Here is a 24,289-nt window from a genome sequence, read left to right as displayed (position 1 = left end):
TTCCTAAAAAAATATAAGGAAATAAACATACCTTTCTGGATGTGTGGTGCTCCTGTTTCTTCTGTATACCCTGACCCTTCAACTCTCGGAGGGGACCCAGCAATGGAGTAGAATCTGGCTCCACTGCACTAAGGTTTTAGGTATGTTTAAAAAAAAAAGAAAAAAGTAAATATCTCAAAATAAGGTGGATTTGTCTTCAGTAGTGTTATAACATTGATAATTATGTCAGGCAAAAAAAAATAAAAAAATAAAAAATAAAAAAAATCTATAGCTCAGACTTAAGACGTTCCGCTAAATCCTGCTGGTCAATGTGATCATCTTTTCCATACCACTGATGGTAAGATAAAAGAGCCACATTCTTGGCAGAGATGGCACACAACTCCATGGCACTGGCTGCCCATTCAATACCATTCAGGTAATAAATTGCGCGATGAAGTTTTATTGGTGGTATTTTCTCTGGTGGGCTGTATCTTGGATAAGCCAACCAACTTCTCGCTTTAACTGCATTGTAAGATTCAAACAGCTGATGCAACTGTTCATCGGTTAGGACTTCCGGGGAGAAGATTTTCCAGACTCTGAGCCCTGAAGCTTTTGATGCGTCAGATTCTGGGATTGGATTGACCGGAGACGCGCCTGAAATGCTGTGAATAAAAAGATTGGGGTTTTCCATAGTTAATATATCTGATAATGGTAACTGACATGGTTTGGAGCATCCAAAGAAGGAAGCATTGAGCCGTCCATGAACAAATGTGGTCACCATCTGCTGGTAAGGTTCGGACAAGGTTTCGATTGGTGGGTCAAAGCCCAAAAACTCTATGTTACTAAGTTTCTTGTTCAGTGGTGTTGCAATGACTACAATGTCATACAAGTCCAACCCAGGTCCTGCGTCTGTTACATAGCTTATTTCATACAGCTTCACTGTATTTCCTGCAATTAAAAAAAAACTTTATTAAAAATTAAACAAATATATCCCATTGTGCCTCCCTAAACCTTAATGTACATAACAAATACTGTGATATACAAATGACCAAAAAATTGAATAAAGTAGGGTAGATCAATCTTCATAGAATTTCCACCAAAATCCATCTGAAAAAGTGATCACATGAAAAAGTTTAATTTCCAATACAATAGTACTTATGTATGGTAAAGTTTACATGCTTGGAAAACTTGGTTTGTAAATGGATAAAAAACGGTCTAAAAGACCGTATTCAGAAAGTAGTGGTTAATGATTCTTGCTCTGAGTGGTCTAGGGTGGTTAGAGGTGTACCGCAAGGTTCAGTGTTGGGACCCTTGTTTTTTTAATATATTTATAAATGATATAGTGTCTGGGATTAAAAGTACCATTTGCAGATGACACCAAGAAATGCAGTGAAATAACGTCCTTACAGGATGTCTCCAACTTACAAGCTGACCTCAATGCAAGGTTTAATTGGGCAACTATGTGGCAAATGAGGTTTAAAGTTGAAAAATGTCAAGTTATGCACTTGGGGGCTAAGAATATGAATATAGGGGGAGTAAAACTGGGGGAGTCAATGGTGGAGAAGGATCTGGGTGTTCTAGTGCAGTGTTTCTCAACTCCGGTCCTCAGGGCACACTAACGGGCCAGATTTTAAGTATTACCTTGGGGAGATGCAGACTAGAATACTGCAATCACTGAGCAGCAAATTATATCACCTGTGATGTATTTCAGTTTTCTTGCAAACCTGGCCTGTTAGTGTGCCCTGAGGACCGGAGTTGAGAAACGCTGTTCTAGTGGATCATACGCTTAATAATAGCATGCAATGCCAAGCTGGGGTTTCCAAAGCAAGCAAAATCCATTCTTGTATAAAAGAGGTATAGACTGCAGAGAGAGAGAGATCATTTTGCCCCTGTGCAAATCATTAGTAAGACCTTATGTGGAATATGCAGTTCAGTTTTGGGCACCAATTCACAAAAAAGATATTGGGGAACTGGAGAAAGTGCAGAGAAGTTGATAAGAGGCATGGAGGAGCTCAAAACTTCTGGGTTTTGAGCAGCAGTGTCCTGGTGCTAGCAGCCAATTGGTAGACGCAAACACTTCCACATGATGACTAAGCGAGAGACATCATCACTCCCATGGGTCACTGTCATCACCAATTTCAGCGCTGGCTGCAGAGGAGGGAATGGTGAGGGAGAATAAGGTAGGCAAGTATATATAAGGAAGCCTGGGGGATGCCCTATGCAGAGGCACTGTCCCTTTGCACTGCATCAACATTGTAAAATATATAAAAAAACTGCCCGTGCCCAGAAGGTGTCGCTAACTGCAGAGCTTGTCATCTGAAAGGTGCCAGTAACGTCAGAGTCCCACAGTCAGAAGGATATTGGTGAGTAACAGCGTCTGTGATACTCTGTCCAGGGCCGGCGCCAATATAGGGCAGTTTAAGCAGCGGCCTTAGGGTGCCAGGATAGAAGGGGGTGGTAAAACCTGAACCCCCAGCCACTTGCTTCTAATTTTTACATTGCAGCAGACATGTGTTTTGTTTATACACTCACAGCTGCTATAGCAGCCAGGAGCGTGTGTACTTTAATAAACTGTCGGCTTTCCTGTGGAAGTGATATAAGTGGCTGTGGGGCCACCTATCACTTCCACCACAATTTTCCACCCCCCACCATGTTCACCAGGCTCTGCTGTCCCACCTGCGGGCCCTGTGTTAGTGGGTGTCGGTGGGAAGGGCAAAGGGAGCTCAGCAGACCTCCATCCGCTCAACCTCCCTCCAGCACACAGACCAGGAAGTGACGTGTATGACGTCACTTCCTGGACCAGAGCGGTCATTCTCTGGGATCAGTGCTGGGGGAATAAGCTGATTGAACATGGTCTGTGTTCCATCAGCTGCAGTGGATTAGAGAGGAGACATCAAGGGTGTAATAGACCATGGGTGTCTCCATAATACTCACCTGTATGCTATAACATAGGTGCTATTGGCTATTTTACTGATAGCAATAAAAGTTACATAAAAATAAATAAAAATTAAAACAAAAATGTTCGTTTTAATTATATGAGACATAAAAAAATTAACATTTTTTAGAGCCACCCCCACAAAACAAATGTGCGTTGGGGAACGTTGTATGAAAACGGCAATTGTCCTACACATGGTATATATCAGCGCGCATCCCAGAATGAGAGCAATAATTTTAGCACCAGTGCTCCTGCGTAATTTTAATTTGATGTCCTGTAGGGGCTTTTAAAATGTTGTGGGCGCATGCAATTTTAAGGTTTTGACATGGGTATCAATTTAGTTCATACAACTACATCTTTTATATGAAAATATGATGTTTGTTATATCAACTATAAAAAAGGTACCGTCATCTTTTATATTTTACCCCAAAAAATTAGGTAACAAATTACATTTGTGTTCGGAAATTAACTTTAATGTATTTTTTACTGAAATGCTGCCTTTCCTAAACAGTTGCGCTAATGTCATTTAACATTACAAAAATAGAACTACCAAAATGTTTTTCTCTAGGGTGTTTGCTTTAAATAAACAAAAAATTATATTTTTAGGGTATCGCCTAAGTAGACATAAATCTTTGCACCAGCCCTGGCTCCGTCACTTACGTAATACACCCTCTGAAGAAGCCCTTTTGGCGTAACACATATGGGATGAAACCTTCTGGCGGTTTCTGTCTTTTGATTATGTAAATGTTGTTAAGCGTTGTGTGCTTTTTTTTTTTTTGATAAATTCAGAGAGCACACATTTTTGGGCGTTTTGTTTATGGATTACATGTAATCTGGGAGGTGCATTAGGATTCCTCCTGTTTAACCCTGGATGTGCTGATGTACACAGGGCTGCTGTTAGAAATCGCGGGGCCCCGTACAGACTACCTGGCAGGGCCCCCCCCCCAAGAAAACATTAAAGATATATTTAGCTAAAATTACAACAAAATCACTATTATCAGACACAAATATAACTTGCATAATTCCTGCTAAATCTAAAAAAAAAACTATGTTAAAAAAAAGAAGATGAGATGAGAAAAATATACAGGCTTGGCAGTTGGAGCTCAGTGATCAGAGTGACAGAGAGAGAGAAACAAAGTTACAATTTACAAATAAACTCCTGAGCAGAGATAAGTGCTGGGAGGGGGGCCCACACAATGGAGGGGGATTAGTGAGGGACAACTGTCTCTTTCTCAACAGATAAAAGCTGATAGCAGGGAGAGGGACAGATCAGATTCAGGTGCTGGAGGAAGATTTCTGTATTTGTTGTCCATCACTAATCCCCCTCCCTGTGTGGGCCCCTCTGTGTGCTTGGGCCCCCTACAAGAGGGCTGGTGGTCCCCCCTATCAGCGGCCCTGGATGTACATGATGCTTGCATAGGAAGATAGAACATTGCCTGGGACCCCAATAATGTGCTGAGGTCCACAGAGGAGAGAAGCGTTTGGGCTGGCATTGGGGATTTGCATGTTTGTTTTGAGCACACTGCACAGCACACGATTGAAGCTACATATTCATATGAGCACCCTGTGGACCTTTGGACTCCACTTGTATATAATTCATGATCTAGACTGAGAATTTATATGAAAATAGGATCACAGTGACTCTAAGTATGGTAAAAAAAAAAAGTCAACATTTCTAAAGTCTTTACTATAACTAAGCAGGCTTCTGTGTGCAATGTATACATTTTCCCCAACTTGCACTGTCCAAAGATGGCTGTATTCTGGGGTTAGAGATCAGTGAGAGCTACACTAAATGCCTGATCTCAGAATAACACAATCCCAATTCACAAGCCTAACACAGCAGGATAAGCTTCCTAATTTTAGAAAAAAAAGTGGTTTATTATCCAATCCAGTCCAGAGTCTCTTCTCCAGAGAGAATAAGTTCAATGCTTGTAGTCTTTCCTCATAGCTGAGATCCTCCATTCCCCTAATTATCTTTGTGGCCCTTCTCTGAACTCTCTGAACTCTCTCCAGTTCCAACATATCCTTTCTGAGGACCGATGCCCAGAACTGGACGGCATACTCGAGATGTGGCCGACCAGAGTCTTGTAGATCGGGAGAATAATCGTTTTATCTCTGGAGTGGATCCCCATTTTTATACATGACAGTATTCTGTTGGCTATGCTTGCAGCTGCTTAGCATTGCATGCCATTGCCAAGCTTGTTGTCTTCTAGGACCCCTAGGTCCTTTTCTATCTTAGATTCACCCAGAGGTTCACCCCCTAGTGAGTAACTTGCGTTCGTATTTCTGACACACATTTTTCAATATTAAACCTCATCTGCCATGTAGTTGCCCACCCCATAATTTTGTTCACGACCGCTTGTGAGGTTACTACGTCTTGTATAGAAGATATTGGCCTGCTTAGCTTAGTATCATCCACAAATACTGAGATTGTGCTGGTTATCCCACCTTCTAGGTCGTTTATGAATAAATTAAACAGGATTGGTCCCAGGAAAGATCCTTGGGGCACCCCACTTTCCACACCTGACCAATCTGAGTACTCCCCATTTATCACCACCCTCTGGACTTGCCGGTGGAGCCAGTTTTCAATCCAGAAACTCACCCTGTGGTCCATACCTAGGTACCTTAGTTTGTATAGTAAGCGTTTTTGTGGGGAACTGTATCAAATGCCTTTGCAAAGTCCAGATACACCACATCCAAAGGCCTTCCTTTATCTAGATGGCAGCCTACTTCTTCATAGAAGGTTAATACATTGGTTTGGCAAGAACGATTCTTCATGAATCCATGCTGATTACTACTAATAATACCGTTTTCACTACTAAATTCTTGTATATAGTCCCTTATCATCCCCTCCAGTATCTTGCAGACTACTGAGGTTAGGCTCTTTTTTAAATATTGGTACCACGTTGGCTTTTTTCCAATCAGCTGGCACCATTCCCGTCAGTAGACTATCCATAAAAATTAGGAACATTAGTCTGGCTATCACCTGGCTGAGTTCTTTAACCACTTCCATACTGGGCCATTTCTGGCACTCTGCTCCTACATGTAAAAATCATAATTTTTAGAACCCCCAAACATTATATATTTTTTTTTTAGCAGAGACCCTGGGGAATAAAATGGCGGTCATTGCAACTTTTTATGTCACACAGTATTTGAGCAGAAATTTTTCAAATGTGTTTTTTTTGGAAAAAAAAAACAGTTTTATGAATTAAAAAAAAAAAAAACAAAACTAAAGTTAGCCCCATTTTTTTGTATAATGTGAAAGATGACGTTATGCCGAGTAAATAGATACCTAACATGTCACACTTTAAAATTGCGCACACACGTGGAATGACGCCAAACTTCGGTATTTAAAAATCTCCATAGGCAACGCTTTAAAAAATATTACAGGTAACCTGTTTATAGTTACAGAGGAGGTCTTGGGCTAAAATTGTTGCGCTCACTTTAACGATCGCGGCGATATCTCACATGTATGGATTGAACGCCGTTTACATATGTGGCCGCGACGTATGCATGCGTTCGCTTCTGCGTGCGAGCACGCGGGGACGGGGGGCACTTTTTTTTTATTGTTTATATTATTTTTATTTATTTTCTTTTTTTTACACTTTCCCTTTAATTTATTTATGTTTTTTTATCAGTTTTATTCCAATTACAAGGAATGTAAACATCCCTTGTAATAGAAATAGTGCCTGACATAATAATAATTTTTTTTTTTTTTTTACGTCGCGACCGGGCTTCCAAGAGTCAGAGACTGCCGGAGACCATCTGGTCCTCGCCAGTCTCTATGGTGTACTTCCGCCGCCGGCGGATTCCTTCTTTGGCTCGCTGATTGCACGGGTGAGCCGGTAGAAGCACAGGAGGGCGGTGGGAAGGGGGGATGTCCCCTCCCACTGCCTGTAAGAATAAACAAGCGGCTGAACAGCCGCTATGATTGTTTTTATGGTGCAGGGAATCGTTGGCTGAAAAAAATGATATCTGAATGATGCCTGCAGCTGCAGCCATCATTCAGATATCCCCACTTAAATCCCTGGATGTCATATGGCGTCCAGTGGTAAGGAAGTGGTTAGGGACCCTCGGGTGTAAGCAAGACTTATTTATGTTAAGTTTTTCAAGTCTAGTTCTGAGTCTGTCTTCTGTTAACCATGAGGGTGCTTCCTGTGATGTAGTAATAGTTTTAACAGTACAAGCTGGGTTAGTGTAGCCTCCCAATTCTTTTGTGAAGACTGAGGAGAAGAATTTTTTTAGCACCTTCCCCTTCTCTCTGTCCTTTGTAGCCAGATTCCCTTCATTGTCTTATAGGGCCAATGTGTTCTGGCCTCACTTTCTTATTATTTATAGAATTTATTGGATTGTTTTTTTTACTCTCTTCCGCTATGCGCTTTTCGTGTTCTATTTTAGCCACCTTGATTGCGCCCTTGCTTTTCTTATTGCACTCTTTGTAATGTTGGAATACTACCAATGAGCCCTCAGCTTTGTATATTTTGAAGGCCTTTTCTTTAGTTTTAATGTGCATTTTTATGTTGGAGTTTAGCCACCCAGGGTTTATTTTAGCTCTTTTAAACGTATTCCCATTGGAATGCACTGGTCAATACTTTTATTTAGTATGTTCTTGAAGCACACCCATTTTTCTTCCGTGTTCTTTTTCCCAGGGTTCTATACAGTTTTGTATTGTCTAGGGAAGATGGCTCTGGTTGAAAAAAAAAAAACACACACAAATAGATCTAGTTTAACCAATAAAAGTAAAAAATAAATAACCTACAGTTGAATACAGGCCTTTTTTAAAGCAATCTACTGAGCTGGATAAAACCACCTCTGGAGGGATTTTATTACACATTTAATACACATTCACAGCTCTTACTGTGAAGAAACCTTTCCGTATTTGGAGATTAAATCTCTTTTTCTCCAGATGTAAAGAGTACCCCCTTGTCCTCTGTGATGACCTTAAAATGAATAACAACACCAAGTTCACTATATGGACACCTTATGTATGTATACATGTTGAACATATTCTCCCTAAATCTCCTCTTCTAAAGAGAGAATAAATTCTGTTCCTCAATCTTTCCTCATGGCTGAGCTCCTCCATGCCTCTTATCAGTTTGGTTGCTCTTCTCTTCACTTTCTCCAGTTCCCCTAATATCCTTTTTGTGAACTGGTGTCCAAAACTGAACTGCATATTCCAGATGAGGTCTTACTAATGACTTGTACAGGGGAAAAATATATCTATCTCTCCCCCCGGAGTCCATACCTCTCTTAATACAAAAAAGTACCCTGCTTGATTTGGAAACCACAGCTTGGCATTGCATGCTATTATTAATCTTATTATCTACCAAAACATCCAGATCCTTCTCCACCATTGATTCCTCCAGTTTTACTCCACCTAGTATGTATGATGCATGCATATTCTTAGCCCCCAAGTGCATAACTTTACATTTATCAACATTAAACCTCATTTGTCACATAGCTGTCCAATTAAACAGTGCATTGAGGTCAGCTTGTAAGTTTGAAAAATCCTGAAAGGTTTTTATTCAACTGCATAGCTTGGTGTCATCTGCAAAGACTGAAATGGTACTTTTAATCCCAGACCATAAATCATGTATAAATATATTAAAAAGCAAAGGTCCCAACCCTGAACCTTGGGGTACAACACAAACAACCCTAGACCATTCAGAGTAAGAATAATTAACCACCACTCTCTGAATTCAGTCTTTTAGACAGTTTTCTATCTATTTACAAACTGGATTTTCTAAGCCAGTAGACTTTACCTTACACATTAGCCGTGTGTGGGGAACTGTGTCAAACGCTTTAGCAAAATGCAAGTATACTATGTTCACAGCCACCCCTCTGTCCAAGGTTTTACTTACCTCCTCATAAAAAGAAATCAGATTTGTTTGACAACTTCTGTCTTTCATGAATCCATGCTGTCTGTTGCTTAAAATATTTTTTTCCAGCAAGAACTCATCCATGTGGTCTTTTAATAAACTCTCCAGTATCTTTCCAACTATAGAAGTTAAACTAACAGGTCTATAGTTTCTTGGTAAAGACTTTGATCCCTTTTTAAATATAGGCAGCACATTGACCTTACGCTAATCCAGTGGTACTATTCCAGTCCTTAAAGAGTCCCTAAAAGTTAGAAACAAAGGCTTTGAAATGACAGAGCTCAATTCTTTTACAATCCGTGGGTGTATATCATCTGTTCCAGGTGCTTTATCCACCTTTATTCTGTCTAAATATTTCTGGACCGTATCAATTTTGAGCCATTGTGGATCATTTGGGGCTGTGTTAATACCATCTCCATTATGGACAGGAGCTCCCCCATGCTCCTTTGAATACACAGAGCTGAAAAAGGTATTAAATCAATTTGCATTGTCTTTGTCCTCAGTCACCCACTCCAGATTATTTTGTAAAGGGCCTACATGCTCAGACCTGACCTTTTTACTATTAATACAGTTGAAGAATTTTTGGGGGTTTGTCCTACTATCTTTTGAAATCTGTCGTTCGTTATGAATTTTTGCAGCCTTGATTTCCATTTTACGTACAGTAATACCTTGGATTGCAAGTAACCTGATTTACGAGCGTTTTGAAAGACTAGCAACATTTTTTGAAAAATTTTGCCTTGCTATGCGATCGCAATCTTGATATACGAGCAGTATTAGACTCACAATGTTAAAGTGGTTTAGCAATGCTAAAGTGGTTTAGTACAGTATAAACATGCCATCCCCTCTGTTACATAACATTATGTGTCCCTGTACTGTATATAAAAGATGCTGATTTCTACTGCATCAGGGTATCTCCCTGCACTCATGTGACTCCTCGTCTCACTGCTCTCCCCAGCGGGCTGGGCCGAGCACTCCCGCTGATGTCATCCGGGTAGGAGGAGAGAAGCAGAGAGCCAAAGAGTCACGTGAGCACCGGGAGACGCTCTGATACAGTAGAAATCAGCATCTTTTATATACAGTACAGACAGAGGGACACAATGTTATTTATCAGAGTGGATGGCATGCTTATACTGTACAGTACTTTACAATGTTATTTATCAGAGTGGATGGCATGCTTATACTGTACTTTAGATTATGATAGCAGCATATCTTTATTTATACCAAAAATGTTTGTGAAACGAATCATCTGAGTTTCTATTATTTCTTATGCGAAAATTTGCTTTGATATATGAGTGCTTAGGATTACAAGCATGCTGCTGGAACGAATTATGCTCACAAACCAAGGTATTGCAGTATTCTGATATATTCTTTGTAACATTTAAACAATTATTTTTTATATTTTTTTAAAAGCCCTTTTTTTTTATAGCTTTTTAAACATATTGCCCATGGGAATATACTTTGCAGTAAGTTTGCATACAGTCATTTTGAAGAATTCTCATTTCTGTTCTGCGTTCTTCGATGCCAATATTCCCTCCCAGTCTAAGTCTAGGAAAGCAGCCCTCAGCCCTTGAAAATTTGCTCTCTTAGGCCCCTTTCACACAGGCGGACCATTCAGATCCGCCTGTCCATTTTTTTGGCAGATCTGAACGGATGCCCCATGCATCTCTATGGAGACATGTCTGCTGACATCCGATCCGTCAAATCTGGACTGATGGAAACCCTATTTTCCATCCGTCTAGCGGATCGGATGAGAATGAACAGATGGTCCGTTCCCATCCGATCCCCCCATAGAGAACAGCGGGACCTGACAGCTGTGTCTCCCCACACAGCGCGGAGACACAGCTGCTTAGCGGGGGATCGGCGGATCGATCCCCCACTGAGAAAAATGGAGTCCGCCGACGGACTCCCCTGTGTGAAAGGGGCTTAAAAGTTAAGAGCCTGTTCACACTGAGGCGATCCGACTTCGGGGGGCGACCTGTGAAGTCGCGTGCACCGCTGTGCACCGCGACTTTCAGGGACTTCACATAATGGAAGTCTATGCAAGTCGCTCCCAGGTCGCCCCAAAGTAGTACAGGACCCTTTTTCTAAGTCGGATCGACTTGTGTCGCTCCTATTAGAACGGGTCCTGTACTACTCAATGGACCTCGACCTACCGCGACTTGTCAGGCTGACAAGTCGCCTGACAAGTCGCGCTGGTCTGAATGGGCTCTAAGTGTTTTTATTTTTCCAGTGTGTGTTTGTTGTTTACAGCTAACAATAAATGAAATCATGTTATGGTCACTGCTACCCAGATGCTCTGAGGAAGAGGCATGGCCTCGAAATGCGTCAGTCCTTAGTCTTCACAAGATATTGGACTTATAACAAGGACGTTGCTCTATGGAATTGATATGCTGGAATATACCGCATGTTTGTGAGTAGCTGAATTTTAACACTTTTTTAATAAAAGCCCATTGAGGATAATGTGCTAGGCTGGTGCGCCCTTTTCTTTGTTTTTATTTGCAGTTCTTTTATATGAACATTAGTAAAAACCTCTGCATGGTTTGAGATTAACTGCTTCAGCAGAGCATAATTCCTAGTCGGGTTCTCTATGAAATGTACCATAAAATTGTCTTGTAATAGGTTTAAACATTTTTGCCCTTTAACTGTTCCTGTAGTGCCATTACTCCAGTCAATTTCCAGGAAGTCCCGGTAAATCTCTGATTATAATCACTGTGCCAGCCCTTTCAATCTGTGCAAGGAGTTGGGTCTCTACCTCCTCATTACCATTGGGTGGTGTATAAACAAACTCCAATAATTACCATTGTAGTAGGCACACCCATGTACAGTTCCACCCATAATGCTTCAGACTCATCAGACTCTCCATCAACTAGGTCCTCTTTTAGAGCCCATTCAGACAGGGGCGACACGACTTGCTGGGGCGACCTGTGAAGTGCACAGCGACCTCGGCGCGACATGCACGGACTTCATATAATTGAAGTCAATTCAAGTCGCCTCCAGGTCGCCCCAAAGTAGTAAAGGACCCTTTTTCTAAGTCGGAGCGACTTGTGTCGCTCCTATTAGAACAGGTCCTGTGCTAATCAATGGCAGGCGACCGACCGCGACTTGTCAGCCTGACAAGTCGCGTTAGTGTGAATGGACCCTCACACTCACTTTGAGTTCACTTCACACATAGAGACAGATACCACCACCTTTCTATCTTACCCTGTCTCTCCAAAAGGGAGTATAGCCATACATTTTTATAGCCCAGTCGTGTGAAGAATGAAGCAAGGATTCAGCAAAATCAGTTAAATCATAGTTTTCTTCATGCACCAAAGCTTCTAACTAACCTATTTTACTTGGCAGACTTCAATATAACTTTAATAGGTTGTCACATTTTGTACAAGTATTTTGTATATTTTTTATTGTATTCCAAATACTACCATTTCCAATGGTTGTTTGTAACATGGAAACCTTCTCATCACCTGTCATACCCCCCCCCCCATCCCACCCACCAATAGGGAGTGACCCCTGTCTGACCTATCTACCCCATTGTAATCTAATTTTTCCTCCTCCCTCAAACCTAGTTTAAATACTCCTTCAGCCTTCCCATAAACCTCTCACACCAGCACAGCTGACCCCCTTCCATTTAGGTGCAGACCATCTTTAGCATATAGGTTGTACCCCAATGAAAAGTCAGTCCAGTGCTCTAGAAACTCAATTCCTTCCTTCTTACACTAGGTCTTTAGCCATGCATTCAATTGTCCAATCCCCCTGCCTTTCTGGAGTTGCGCATGCACAATGATTTTAGGCAATTTCCACACTTTATTTAAGCTTATGGGGTTTATAATCACTTGTTAGCTGACCACAGACATTAAGAGAGTTGTTGGACACGTGACGGTTTTGTGTATTGTCACATAACATGCACAATTAGATCACCTATGCATGTATGTTGGGTGCTATGCAGGTGGGTAGGAAAACAAATATACCTCTAGCACTTATCTTCTCAGGCTTTCCCATCGGAAATTGGCAATCACATAAAAATCCAACACCACTATTCGCTATACCCCAAGATCAGTCAGTTAGAATGTGCTTATTAAGGGTCTGGGCTCAACAACTTGAGATAGTAGTCAAGGCGAATACAAGTGACTCTGAAAGTGGGGTAGAGGTGTCAGCGCTTTCAAGAGACTTTGCCAATTTGCTCTAAAAGGGCAAAGTAAAAGAACCTCTTTAATGATAATGATAATTATTTCAACTGAATATTATTTGTGCAGGTTTACAATTAAATCAAGTGTATAGTATATCACTAATTCAAAACTGGACATGTACTTGACATATGTTATGTGCACGATCAAAGTAATTGAGAACCACATTTTGTTCCTGAGCCAGGGATTAGGGGTCACTGGGACACAGAATTACACATTTATAGCATTTCTGATCTCATGCCAGCTTGCTGTAACATGAAAAATATTGAAGTATAAAGCAGATGAACAGTGTTATCTGGACTCTGTAGATCAGAAGTCATGCCAGTCACACTCACCAGGCTTTGTGGAGTGAACTTTCTCCTGCACAGAAGTGACAGTTCCCTGAATTAGCTGGGCTTTTGCAGCATGTAAAAGGCCATTACAAACCAGTTTATTCCCACCTGCCACTGCCCACACTCCAGGGTCAATCCAAGCATAAGAGATAGCACCTAGGAAAAAAAATGATGCACTATGAACAGTGTCAGTGTGACAGAAATTATCATTGGGCTAAACACAATCTAGTCTCATGGCTCCGACCCTAGGCATCTTTCCTAACAATGGATATGTACAGATATTAGGGTTGCACCAATATTGATGCCGATACTAAACATTTGCACGAGTACTCCGATACAGGAAATCGATACCTTTTGCGGTGCGATCTGAGCCCATACAAAATGAATAGGCTCAAATTGCACTGGAAAGAATCACATGTGATTTATACAGGATTGCGGTGGCATTCCTGTCTGAATCACATGCAGTTTCTCCCACTGCTCCTGTGTGAACCCAGGAATGTCATAGTGACTTCACCCTGGGTTCACACAGAAGTGGTGCGAGAAACTGCATGTGAATTGGACACGAATTGTATCAGTGCAACCCTTACAGATATTGTCAGAAAGGTGGACAGATTAACATAAAAGTCAAAGAAAACCAAACTAAAATAGTACCCTTTAGCCAATGATGTCCTCCTCATATAAAAGTTTGCCCATCTGTCTCTGATTCCAGCCTTTCCATTCCAAAATGAACATGCATACTCATCCCCCCAGATCAATTACTTTATCCTGGGTGTAATCTTAAAGCTGCAAGGAGCAGTGATTTATTAGCACTGTGCAACCGGCCACTGCTCTTTCACTTACTTCCAAGTAGCACAATAAAAAACATCTACAAAAATGCATTTGGAGTGGTTAAAATATTAGTTATAATAGTATTTAAAAAAAAATGCAAATTTATTCAAGGAAATGGCACAACTCCCCTTCCCCCACCCATTGTAAGTCAGTCCTTGAAGTACAGTGACAATCTGAAAAACAAACAGCTTCTGCTCTACACTCCCCTTACAAAAACTGGATTTTCTCTGAAGTTCATTGACGGACGCAGTCTCTGTTCTTCATAACAGTAGGGTTATACTGCCCCCTACAGGAGTAGGACACTAGGCAGAAAAAAAGTTCTGGCTATGCCTATGGGCAGTTCCAGGGGGTATACCCCCTCTCTCTGCTATAGGATGTCAGTTTTGTATCAAAGCAGTGTCAGAGAAAACAATACCACCCAACTCAAAATAGATGGGCGGGTCCTGCGTCCGTCAATGAACTTCAGAGAAAAGGATTTTACGGAAAGACAAAAATCCAATTTTCTCTATAGTTCATTGACGGACACAGTCTCTGTTCTTTAACAGTAGGACTAGGGATGTCCCAAAGCAGTGCCATAAAGCATGAGGGGTGGGAACAGAAGAAAATAATTCCCCAAGGCTGAAACACAGCCAACTAGGCAACATAGAGCTCATCAAAACAACAAGATGAGACCCACCTGAAAAACATTAAACACCCTCAAGGGAGACTAAAAACACCCTTAAACAGCAGCCTGCAAAACTTTGCGGCCAGAGGAGGCATCTGCAGATGCCAGCACATCCACCTTATAAAATATTGTGAAGGTATAAACAGACGACCAGGTAGCCGCCTTGCAAACCTGAACCACAGATGCCTGATGGCGAAAAGCCCAGGAAGCACTAAGCGCCCGAGTAGAATGCACCTCAACAGGGAAAGCTGGATAAAACTAATTTAAACCCACGCTACTGAATAAATAAGTGATTAAATATTAAATTTGATATAAAAATGTGATATAAAAAAAAAAAAATATATGCAGCTGCTGCAACACTAAGTAAATCTTAGGTAAAACAATAAAAAACAAATTTATGCAGCGCTAGCATCAATATGATAATCAGGTGAAAAATGAACAATGTTATATATTAAATACAACACACAAAAAATTTACTCTAAAGGTGATCAATAAAAGTGCTCAAGTGCTGTAAAATATCATAATAAGTCCATATGAATAATTGATGCCATGTAAAAAATTACAAATATATATAGTCCTTAAACGTGATCCAAGATAAGGTGCTGAAGTGCCAAATACATAAAGTGCTCCAAAAGTGATAGGTGCCCCTCTCGGTTCCCCACTCACCAAATTGCCAATATATAGAAGCCTTAAGAATTATTGCACAGTAGCCCTTGTTTGTTCGGATCTTTCAAGGAAATTTCTCCATTTGTATCTGTTGGAGGCTTTATGGAGAAATTTCCTTGAAAGATTACAGCACTTGAGCACTTATTGATCACCTTTAGAGTCAATTTTTTGTGTGTTGTATTTAATATATAACATTGTTCATTTTTCACCTGATTATCATATTGATGCTAGCGCTGCATAAATTTGTTTTTTATTAAGGGAAAGCTGGAACCTGACCCTTAATTGAATAAGCCTGCACAACCATCTGTCTGGAAAGAGTCACAGCAGAAACACAGACAGCCCTTTCTTTGGTCCATCCGTGAGTACAAAGAGCGAATCTGACTTAAGAAAAGACTCGTCGCCAAGCACACCCTAATTGACCGAACCACATACAAAGTATGCAGTACAAATTTATTGGGATGTTGAGGCTTAGGACACAAGAAGGGCAACACAATGTCCTCATTTAAGTGGAAACTGGAAACCACCATCGGAAGGAAGGACGGATCCAGACGAAGTACTACTTTATCCCTGTGAACCACCAGATAGGGAGAATGACAGGACAACGCCGCCAGTTCTGACACCCTACCCGCAGAAGTAATAGCCACCAAAAAGGCCACCTTCTAGGATAAGGTAAGCAGGGAAATCTCCCAAATATTTTCGAAGGGAGGTTTCTGGAGAACCGACAGCACCAAATTAAGGTCCCAAGGCGGCAACGGGGGTCGCACCCCCTGGATAAAGTTACGCACCAGGGAATGGGTGGCTAGTGGCCTCTGGAAGAAAATTGCCAATGCCATAACCTGACCCTTTATAGTACCAAAGGTAAATTTTTGATCAACTCCCCGTTGAAAGAAGGCCAAGATCCGAGCCCCGAGTAAGAGCGAGGGGGAACCCCAATAGACTTACACCGCGCAATATACGACTTCCATGTACAATGGTAGATCTTTCTAGAAGTCGCTTTCCTCGCTTTAGGCAAAGTGGGAATCACTAAAGCAGACAATCCCCTGTCCTTCAGCACCTGGCTTTCAACAGCCAAGCCGTCAAAGCCAGCGGCTGTAAAGCAGGATGGAAGATCAACCCTTGAGACAGTAGATCCTCCCTGAGAGGAAGCCTCCAATTATCGTCTGTGACTAGCCTGACAAGGTCGGCATACCAAGCTTGGCGAGGCCAGCCTGGAGCCAACAGGATGACCGGAATCCGTTCCGCCGCGATCCTGCGTAGAAGTCTTGGCAGCAACTTGGAGGGGGAAAAGCATACATCAGCTGATACTGACCCCACAGAGCCACCAGGGCGTCTGTGGTGTCTGCCAGAGGATCCCGAGATTGGGTCACAAACCTCTGCACTTTCCTGTTGATCCGAGACGCCAACAGATCTACTTCTGGAGTGCCCCAACGAAGGCACAACTGCTGGAACACCTCTGGGTGGAGAGACCATTCCCCTTGATCCATAGTCTGCCGACTGAGGTAATCCGCCTGCCAATTTTCAACTCATGAAATATGAATGGTGGAAAGAGCTGGAACAAAGCGTTTTCGCCCATCAAAGGTAGCTTGCCACCTCTAAGGCCGCAAGGATGCTCCTGGTGCCCCCTTGGTGACTGACATAAGACACGGCCGTGGCATTGTCTGATTGAATGCACACTGGACAGCCTTGTAGGTACTCTGTCTAATGGACTAGACAAAGTCTGATCTCTCTCAACTCCAGAACATTGATCGGTAACCTGGATTCTTCCAGGGACCAGACCCCTTGAGCAGAAAGCTTGCCGAGAATACCTCCCCACCCAGACAGACTGGCATCTGTGGTGACAACTGGCCAATATAGGGGGAGGAAAATTGTCCTTGTTTGAGCATCGGGGACCGAAGCCACAATATCAGGGACCCCCTGGTCACCTGGCTGAGCTGGATCTGGTTGTCCAGAGAATTTGGATATTTGTTCCATTTGAGAAGAATTTCCTTCTGGAGGATTCTCGTGTGGCACTGAGCGAAAGAGACCGCCTCGAAGGACGACACCATCAGCCCCAGAACTCTCATACAAGTCTGAAGGGACGACCATTTGCTGGACAGCAATAGCTGAATCGCAGTCTGGAGCTTTTGAAGTTTGTCCGGAGGAAGAAAAACCCTGGCTGAGGACGAATTCAAAGTCAGGCCCAGATAGTCCAGTCTCATGGAAGGAACCAGGGATGACTTCTGAAGGTTCAGAATCCACCCCAACTCCCCCAGAGTTCTCATGGTGATCTCTAAGTTTGTCACCAGCACCGTGGGAGACTCTGCACGGAGAAGCATTTTGTCCAGGTAACCCAGTAACGATATCCCTTGCTGGCATAACAATGCCAGGACCGGAGCCAACACCTTTGTGAAGACCCGAGGAGCAGAGGCGAGACCAAAGGGTAACACCACAAACTGATAGTGATCCTCTCCCCACGGCAAAATTGAGAAACCATTGATGTCCTGCACATATCGGGATGTGAAGGTAGGCATCTTTGGTGTCTGTGGAGGCCAAGAAATCCCCCTGGTGTAGGGAGGCCACCACCGTGCAAACGGATTCCATCTTGAATTTTTTAACTCGCACTAAGCAATTCAGTACCTTTAGGTCCAGAATTGGACGCACCTTGCCCTCCTTCCTTGGGACAAATTGAGTAAAAGCCCTGAAAACGTTCAGAGTATGGAACCGGAACTATTACTCCTTGTTTTAATAGGTCCTGTACCGCCCCAAAGAGCGATCTGGGGACAGTTGTACATTGGAAAGGAAAAACCTTACTGGCAGGGGACAGATCGAAAATCGATCTTGTAACCGGTCCGTATCACCTCGTGAACCCACTTGTCTTGTATCCGGGATAGCCACAGGCCTGGGAACCAGCAAAGACGCCCCTCCCCCCCCCCACCCCAGATACGGGTGAGGGCGCACCTTCAGGCTGAAGGGGTCTTATCCGCAGATCCTGAGAAACCAGATTTCTTTTTGCCAGACCAGGGTCGCTTGGAGCCACCAGAGGAGGCCTTGAAGGACTTTGAGCCTTTATTACTTATCCCTGAGGGAAGAAAAAACCTTTTGTGTACTGAAAAGGAGGGACCCCGTCTATGACGAGGGTTCTTACCCTTGTTAGCCTGCGGGAGAAAGGTACTCTTACCCCCTGTAAGACCTTTGATAATGTCATCAAGGGTAGCCCCTAACAAGCGATCACCTTGAAAAGGTAGATCAGTCAAGGCCTTCTTTGAGGTCTGATCCGCAGACCAGTATTTTAGCCAAAGTATACGCCGGAGGACCACTGTCGAAACCAACAGTCGGGCCACTAGTGGAACCGCATCCAACGAGGTATCGCGAAGGAATTGCAGCACCCCAACCAACTGGTCCGTCAGCTCCGCAAAGGCAGAGGGGAGTTGTTTCCCCCCAAGGTCATGGCAGAGTAACTTAGCCCATTCAGTCAAGGTTTGTGACACAAGGTCAGCAGTAAACAATGGTCTTAATGCAGACCCCGCCAGGGAGTACATATTGCCTTTCTATCTGCCGGATCCTTAAAGGACAGGGAATTCTCCACTGGAATCATGGTAGCTTTATTCAGTCTGGAGACTGGAGGGTCCATTGTAGGTGGCACAGTCTATTTTTTAACAAGGGACTCCTCAAAGGGGCAGCGTCTAGCAATCTGCTTAAGCACACCAGGGGGACGCTTTAGGCGGTCCCACTCTTTTTTGACCATGTTGTCAAAATACGCGGGAAAGGGGAAAACCTTTGCCGCTCTGGATGGCTTCTGAGTGCCAAAAGTAACATGTGCCTCAGCCGCAGTCGTAGCTGCGTTCTCCATCTTTAGGGTCTCACGCACAGATACAACCAGTGCGCCCACCAGCGCCTTTTCTTTCACGGTGGCGGAGGGAGAGTTGTCATCCTCACTATCAGAGGAGACAGGGTGCAAGGTAGTAGACCCAGCAGGGAGACCCACGTCTGCGGTGGCTGAATCAGATTCAGAATGTGACCCCTCAGTTGAGGCAGGGGTAGGCGGAGGGCGTTTTTTGGCACTTTGCCCCATAAAGGCTGCCTCCACCCGGGACACAAAGCATTTCAGGACCGCCTACAGTGCATCTATGGGTGGCTGGGATTATTAGGAGGGCCCTGCGGCCTCCAAGAGGGGGTCAGATGGGGAAATGTGTTCCACAGGGTCCATGTTGCACCAGGGGAACCCACAGCAAAAAGTTGAAAAAAATATTTATTTTTCTTTTTTTTTTTAAGAACGTCTCACCGCTCTAAAGCGCCCCCAAGAGGTCAGGCACAATGCACTGAAGACCCCCCAGCAGAGAGAGATAGACCCCCCAGACTCACCATCCGCACCAGGAAGGCCCAGGATGTCTATACAGCATGTACATGCAGCGATCCTGATCAGAAGAAAACAACCTAAGTGTCAGCGCTAGGGTATAGGGAGGGGCTCCACCACCAATAAAATGCCTCTAGGGACTCCAAAAGAATTACCGCCATTGATTTTCAATGGGGTTCCACCGCACAATGGCCACAGGGCTACACAAACATGGCCGTCGATCTTCAATAGCATATGGGCTACAAGAAAATGGCGGCCCCGTGCGGCCTACGGAGCTTCTGGGGGCCTTCGAGGGGACCCCCCTGCCTCCTGGACGGGATCGACATGAAAGGGGGCCCTTGAAGTGACAAGTGAATCCCCCCTCGCACGATCGATCGTCCGGTCGCTGGCGGCGCACCCCCCCTGCCCCCACCGTCGGCCTGAAGCCCAGTCCCAGCCCCCAGGAGCAGCTTTAAGCGTCCTATAGCCCCAGTAGTGAGGGGAGGAGGGGGGACAGGTAAGGGGAGGTGCATGACAGGACAGAGGAGAACCCGGGGGAGCATGGAGGGAGGGAGCATTTGGGGCGTCCACCCCAAAACCCACCAGGGGTGAACATTTCCTTACCATACCTGGAACAGGCGGGTGCCATCTCCTGACAGAACCCCTCTCTGCTGAAGTGGGCAGCTGTCGGCCAATAGGAACGCTGCGACTCGGGCCTAGACTCAGTCAAATGCGACCTGGCGAGACGTTCAACTCACAGGGCCAGTCGCCGTCCACTGGGACTATGTCACGGCTGACCTAGCGTGAAGCTGGGGTCTAGGCGCGCGCGCTGGCAGGCTGGGGTGACCACTGGATCTATATAACCAGCCCGTCGCCCAGATCCGGCTTAGTTGCTTGTAGATCTCACAGGAAAAAAATCTGGAGAAAAAGCTAAAGACTAACTAGAAAAAAAACTTTTGCCAGGACCAGAGATCCCAGCAAGGAACTAGGTCCTTACTCCTGACTAGGCAGATTAAAACTGACATCCTATAGCAGAGAAAGGGGGTATACCCCCTGGGACTGCCCATAGGGGTAGCCAGAACTTTTTTTCTGCCTAGTGTCCTGCTCCTGTAGGGGGCAGTATAACCCTACTGTTATGCAGAACAGAGAATGCGTCCGTCAATGAACAATAGAGAAACCTAATAATTCCAGATGACAACAGTGGCATCAGGTGCCGCCTTTACCAAATGTTTTTTTTGTAAGGTATAAATAGTTTTAAAAAATTATAAGCTTTTAAAATATATAATTGTATAGAAAACTATTAGAATTTCCCTTTCACCATATCAGTCAAGGGAAACATTCCAGTCAACTGTTCCTTCTTTACATCTCCCTAGCTTTGTACAGAAAACAATCAGAAAAATCATTCATCAGCATAACAGATTCTTACCAACGAAGGCATTAATCTCAACTCCTTGCCCGTAGTTGAATCTCATAGCTGGGACCACCATTTCATCAATAAACTTCTGTGTGAAGCCATATTTCTGCAGATCTTCCCCCATGGACATGTTCAGCTTTGATACAAAGTCATCCCCAGCCATGGCATGCAGTAAGGATTCCGTGGTGGAGAAAGAATAATCGAACGTCTGATAGCGGTAAATCCTGCCAACGAAAAAAAGCAAAACTTAGTAAAGACGATGCTACACCCAATCACATTTTACTTATAGAGCTACTCTGTAGAGCTGGGGAAAAGCGGGATTTTTTGTTTCTCACCATAAAATCACTCTCTCTGAGTTCATTGACAGACACAGTGTGTCTAAATCTAAACCATAGGGTTATAGCGCCACCTACAAGAGTGGACATTAGGCCAAAAAATAACTCAGCACCGCCTATGGGCAGTCCTAGCTGGTATAAACCCTCTCTGCTATAGGCATCCTAGTAATAAAGCAGTACAAAAAAAAAATAAACCCACAAGAGGGGCTGGTTCTGTGTCTATGAAAATAATTTTATGGTGAGTAACAAAAAATCCAGTTTTCTCTTGAATTCACTGATGGACACGGTTCTTATAAATCCGGACCATAGGAACATCCCAAAGCAGTATCCCAATGGGGGGGGGGGGGGGGGGCAGAAGTAATACCGGCAAACCACGTAACCACCAAGAAACATTTTGCAAAGGGAAGCGGAATTGTCAAACAGTAGCTTGCAAAACAAGCTTTCAAAAATGCAAAGACATCAACACAGGTATGCACAAACAACCTAAGGGCCATTGAGACACAGGCCCCAGATGTTGGAATGCAAGATAAGCCCAAAGCGCCCTGATAGAGGGTGCCATATCAGAGAAGGGATGAGCCCGACCCCTGATGGCATAAGCCGAAACAGTCTGCCTGATCCCATGAAAACTGGAGGCAGAGAAGGCCGTCAGGCCTTTTTGTGGACCATCCGCCATCATAAACAGAAAATGCAACTCCCAGAAGAAAGCCGTAGCAGACAGGCACACTCAAACCTCTCAAACCAAGGAATCTAACGCAACCGCCTCAGGGTGTGGACATAAGGAAGATACGTTTCAGGTGAAAACAGTTACAACCTACAGCAGGAAGGAGGGGCATGGACGGATAACCACCATACCCCGCACAGAACTAGATAGGGGTAGGCACAGGACAAGGCGGCTAACTCCGACACTCGATGCACCAAAGTGACAACCAAGAAGGCAACCTTCAGATAAAACATAGGAAAGGCACATTGCTAACATTCTCAAGCTGAGGCTTTTAAAGAACCAAAAGAACCAAGTTCAAGACCCTGCCAAAACCCTTCAGATAAACAACCAAGGAGCAAGTAGTCAAAGGACGGTGAAAAATCATCACCAGGACAAAAACCTGACATGTAACAGGACTTAAAGCAAAAGTACAGCCTAATACCTTAAATTCTCCCCTGCAATCGTTAATGTGAGCGGAGTTCAGCCTTATGTGTCAAAATAAAAAAAAAAATAGATTTTTGTACTTACCGTAAAATCCTTTTCATTAAAGTTCATCGACAGACGCAGCTCCATATCTTCTTAGACCAATGGGTTATGCTCCTCCCATCAGAAATAAGACACTTGGCAAGAAAAAGCTTTACCACACCTATGGCCTATGGGGGCTGCCCCTGCAGGCATAACCCCACACACTCTGCTACAGCCTCTAGTTTCGTTGCAAGCACTGTTTAGAAGACAAAAAACCCCATTCACTCAGAAGCAGAGGGGCGGGTGCTATGTCTGTCGATGATCTTCAGAGAAAAGGATTTTACAGTAAGTACAAAAATCCAGTTTTCTCTATCGTTCATCATCAGACGCAACTCCATATCTTCTTAGACCATTGGGATGTCCCAAAGCAGTATTTACATGAGGGGTGGGCAGACAACGCAAAGAAGAACGTAACTCCCCAAAGGCTAAACCTAGCCGACCAGGTAATATGGAGCTCAACCAAAAACAACAGGAGCTCACCTAGAAAAAACATACACCCTCAAAGAGAACAAATAAAGATTCTCTTTAAACAGCAGCCTGTAAAACCTTGCGGCCAAAGGAGGCATCCGAAGATGCCAAAACATCAGTTTTGTAGAATTTTGTGAACGTATGCACAGACGACCAAGTTGCCACCTTGCAAACTTGCATCACTGACGCCTGATGGCAAAAGCCCAAGAGGCACTCAGTGCTCTAGTAGAATGCACCTTCACTGGGAAAGGAAGAGGAACATAACCCTTCAGTGAATAAGCCTGAACAACCGTCTGCCTGATCCAGGTGGAAATGTTTACAGCAGACGCAGCCAATCCTTTACAAGGTCCCTCGGTAAGGACAAAATGAGCATCCGATTTTCTGACAGACTCAGTGGCCCCCAGGTAAACCCTGATCGCCCGAATCACATCTAAAGAATGCAAGGCAATTTCCTTGGGATGCCTGGGCTTGGGACAGAGTGAAGGCAGCACAATGTCTTCATTCAAATTAAAATCAGAAACCACCTTAGGAAGAAAAGATTTGCTCGGAGTACCACTTTATCTCTGTGGACCACCAAATAAGGTGAGTGGCATGACAACACCGCCAATTCAGATACTCTGCGGGCAGAAGTGATAGCAACCAAAAAGGCAACCTTCTGAGACAATGAAGGCAGAGGAATCTCCCAAATGTTCTCAAAAGGAGGCTTTTGAAGAACAGATAATACCATATTTAGATCCTATGGAGGTAGCGGGGACCGTCTCGGAGGAGCCATATGGCGCACTCCCTGAATGAAGATACAAATTAAGGCATGCGTAGCTAACAGGCGTTGAAAATATATAAACAAAGCCGACACTTGGCCTTTGATAGTGCCCAAAGTCAACTACTGTTCAACCCCTTTCAGCAGAAAGGCCAAAACCCTAGCTACTGAAAACAAGCGTGGGTGCATCTCTATCCCTCAACACCTGGCTTTCAACAACCATGTTGTTAAAGCCAGTGACTGTAAAGCAGGATGGAAGATTGGACCTTGAGACAGCAGATCTTCCCTGAGAGGAAGTCTCCAAGGAGCATCGGCGA

The 24,289-nt window shown here is 43.8% G+C and overlaps 1 protein-coding gene across 1 annotated transcript in view; it reads right to left on the bottom strand.

Moving 5' to 3' along the window:
- Positions 1–237: 237 nt before the first annotated feature.
- Positions 238–24,289, bottom strand: part of LOC309553880 (prenylcysteine oxidase 1-like) — a 61,152-nt gene continuing 37,100 nt past the window's right edge. The window contains exons 4-6 of the mRNA XM_082255362.1: positions 21,200–21,411; positions 13,307–13,459; positions 238–927 (exon numbers count right to left, since the gene is read on the bottom strand). Of these exons, the coding sequence (XP_082111488.1) occupies positions 266–927; positions 13,307–13,459; positions 21,200–21,411 (1,027 nt within the window). The 3' untranslated portion in view covers positions 238–265. The remainder of the gene's footprint in view (positions 928–13,306; positions 13,460–21,199; positions 21,412–24,289) is intronic.

The sequence above is a fragment of the Pelophylax lessonae genome (assembly GCF_965119305.1).
Source record: "Pelophylax lessonae genome assembly, chromosome: 4".
Lineage (NCBI taxonomy): Eukaryota > Metazoa > Chordata > Amphibia > Anura > Ranidae > Pelophylax > Pelophylax lessonae.
The sequence above is the reverse complement of the archived record's forward strand: the minus strand, read 5'-3'. Positions and strand labels throughout refer to the sequence as shown.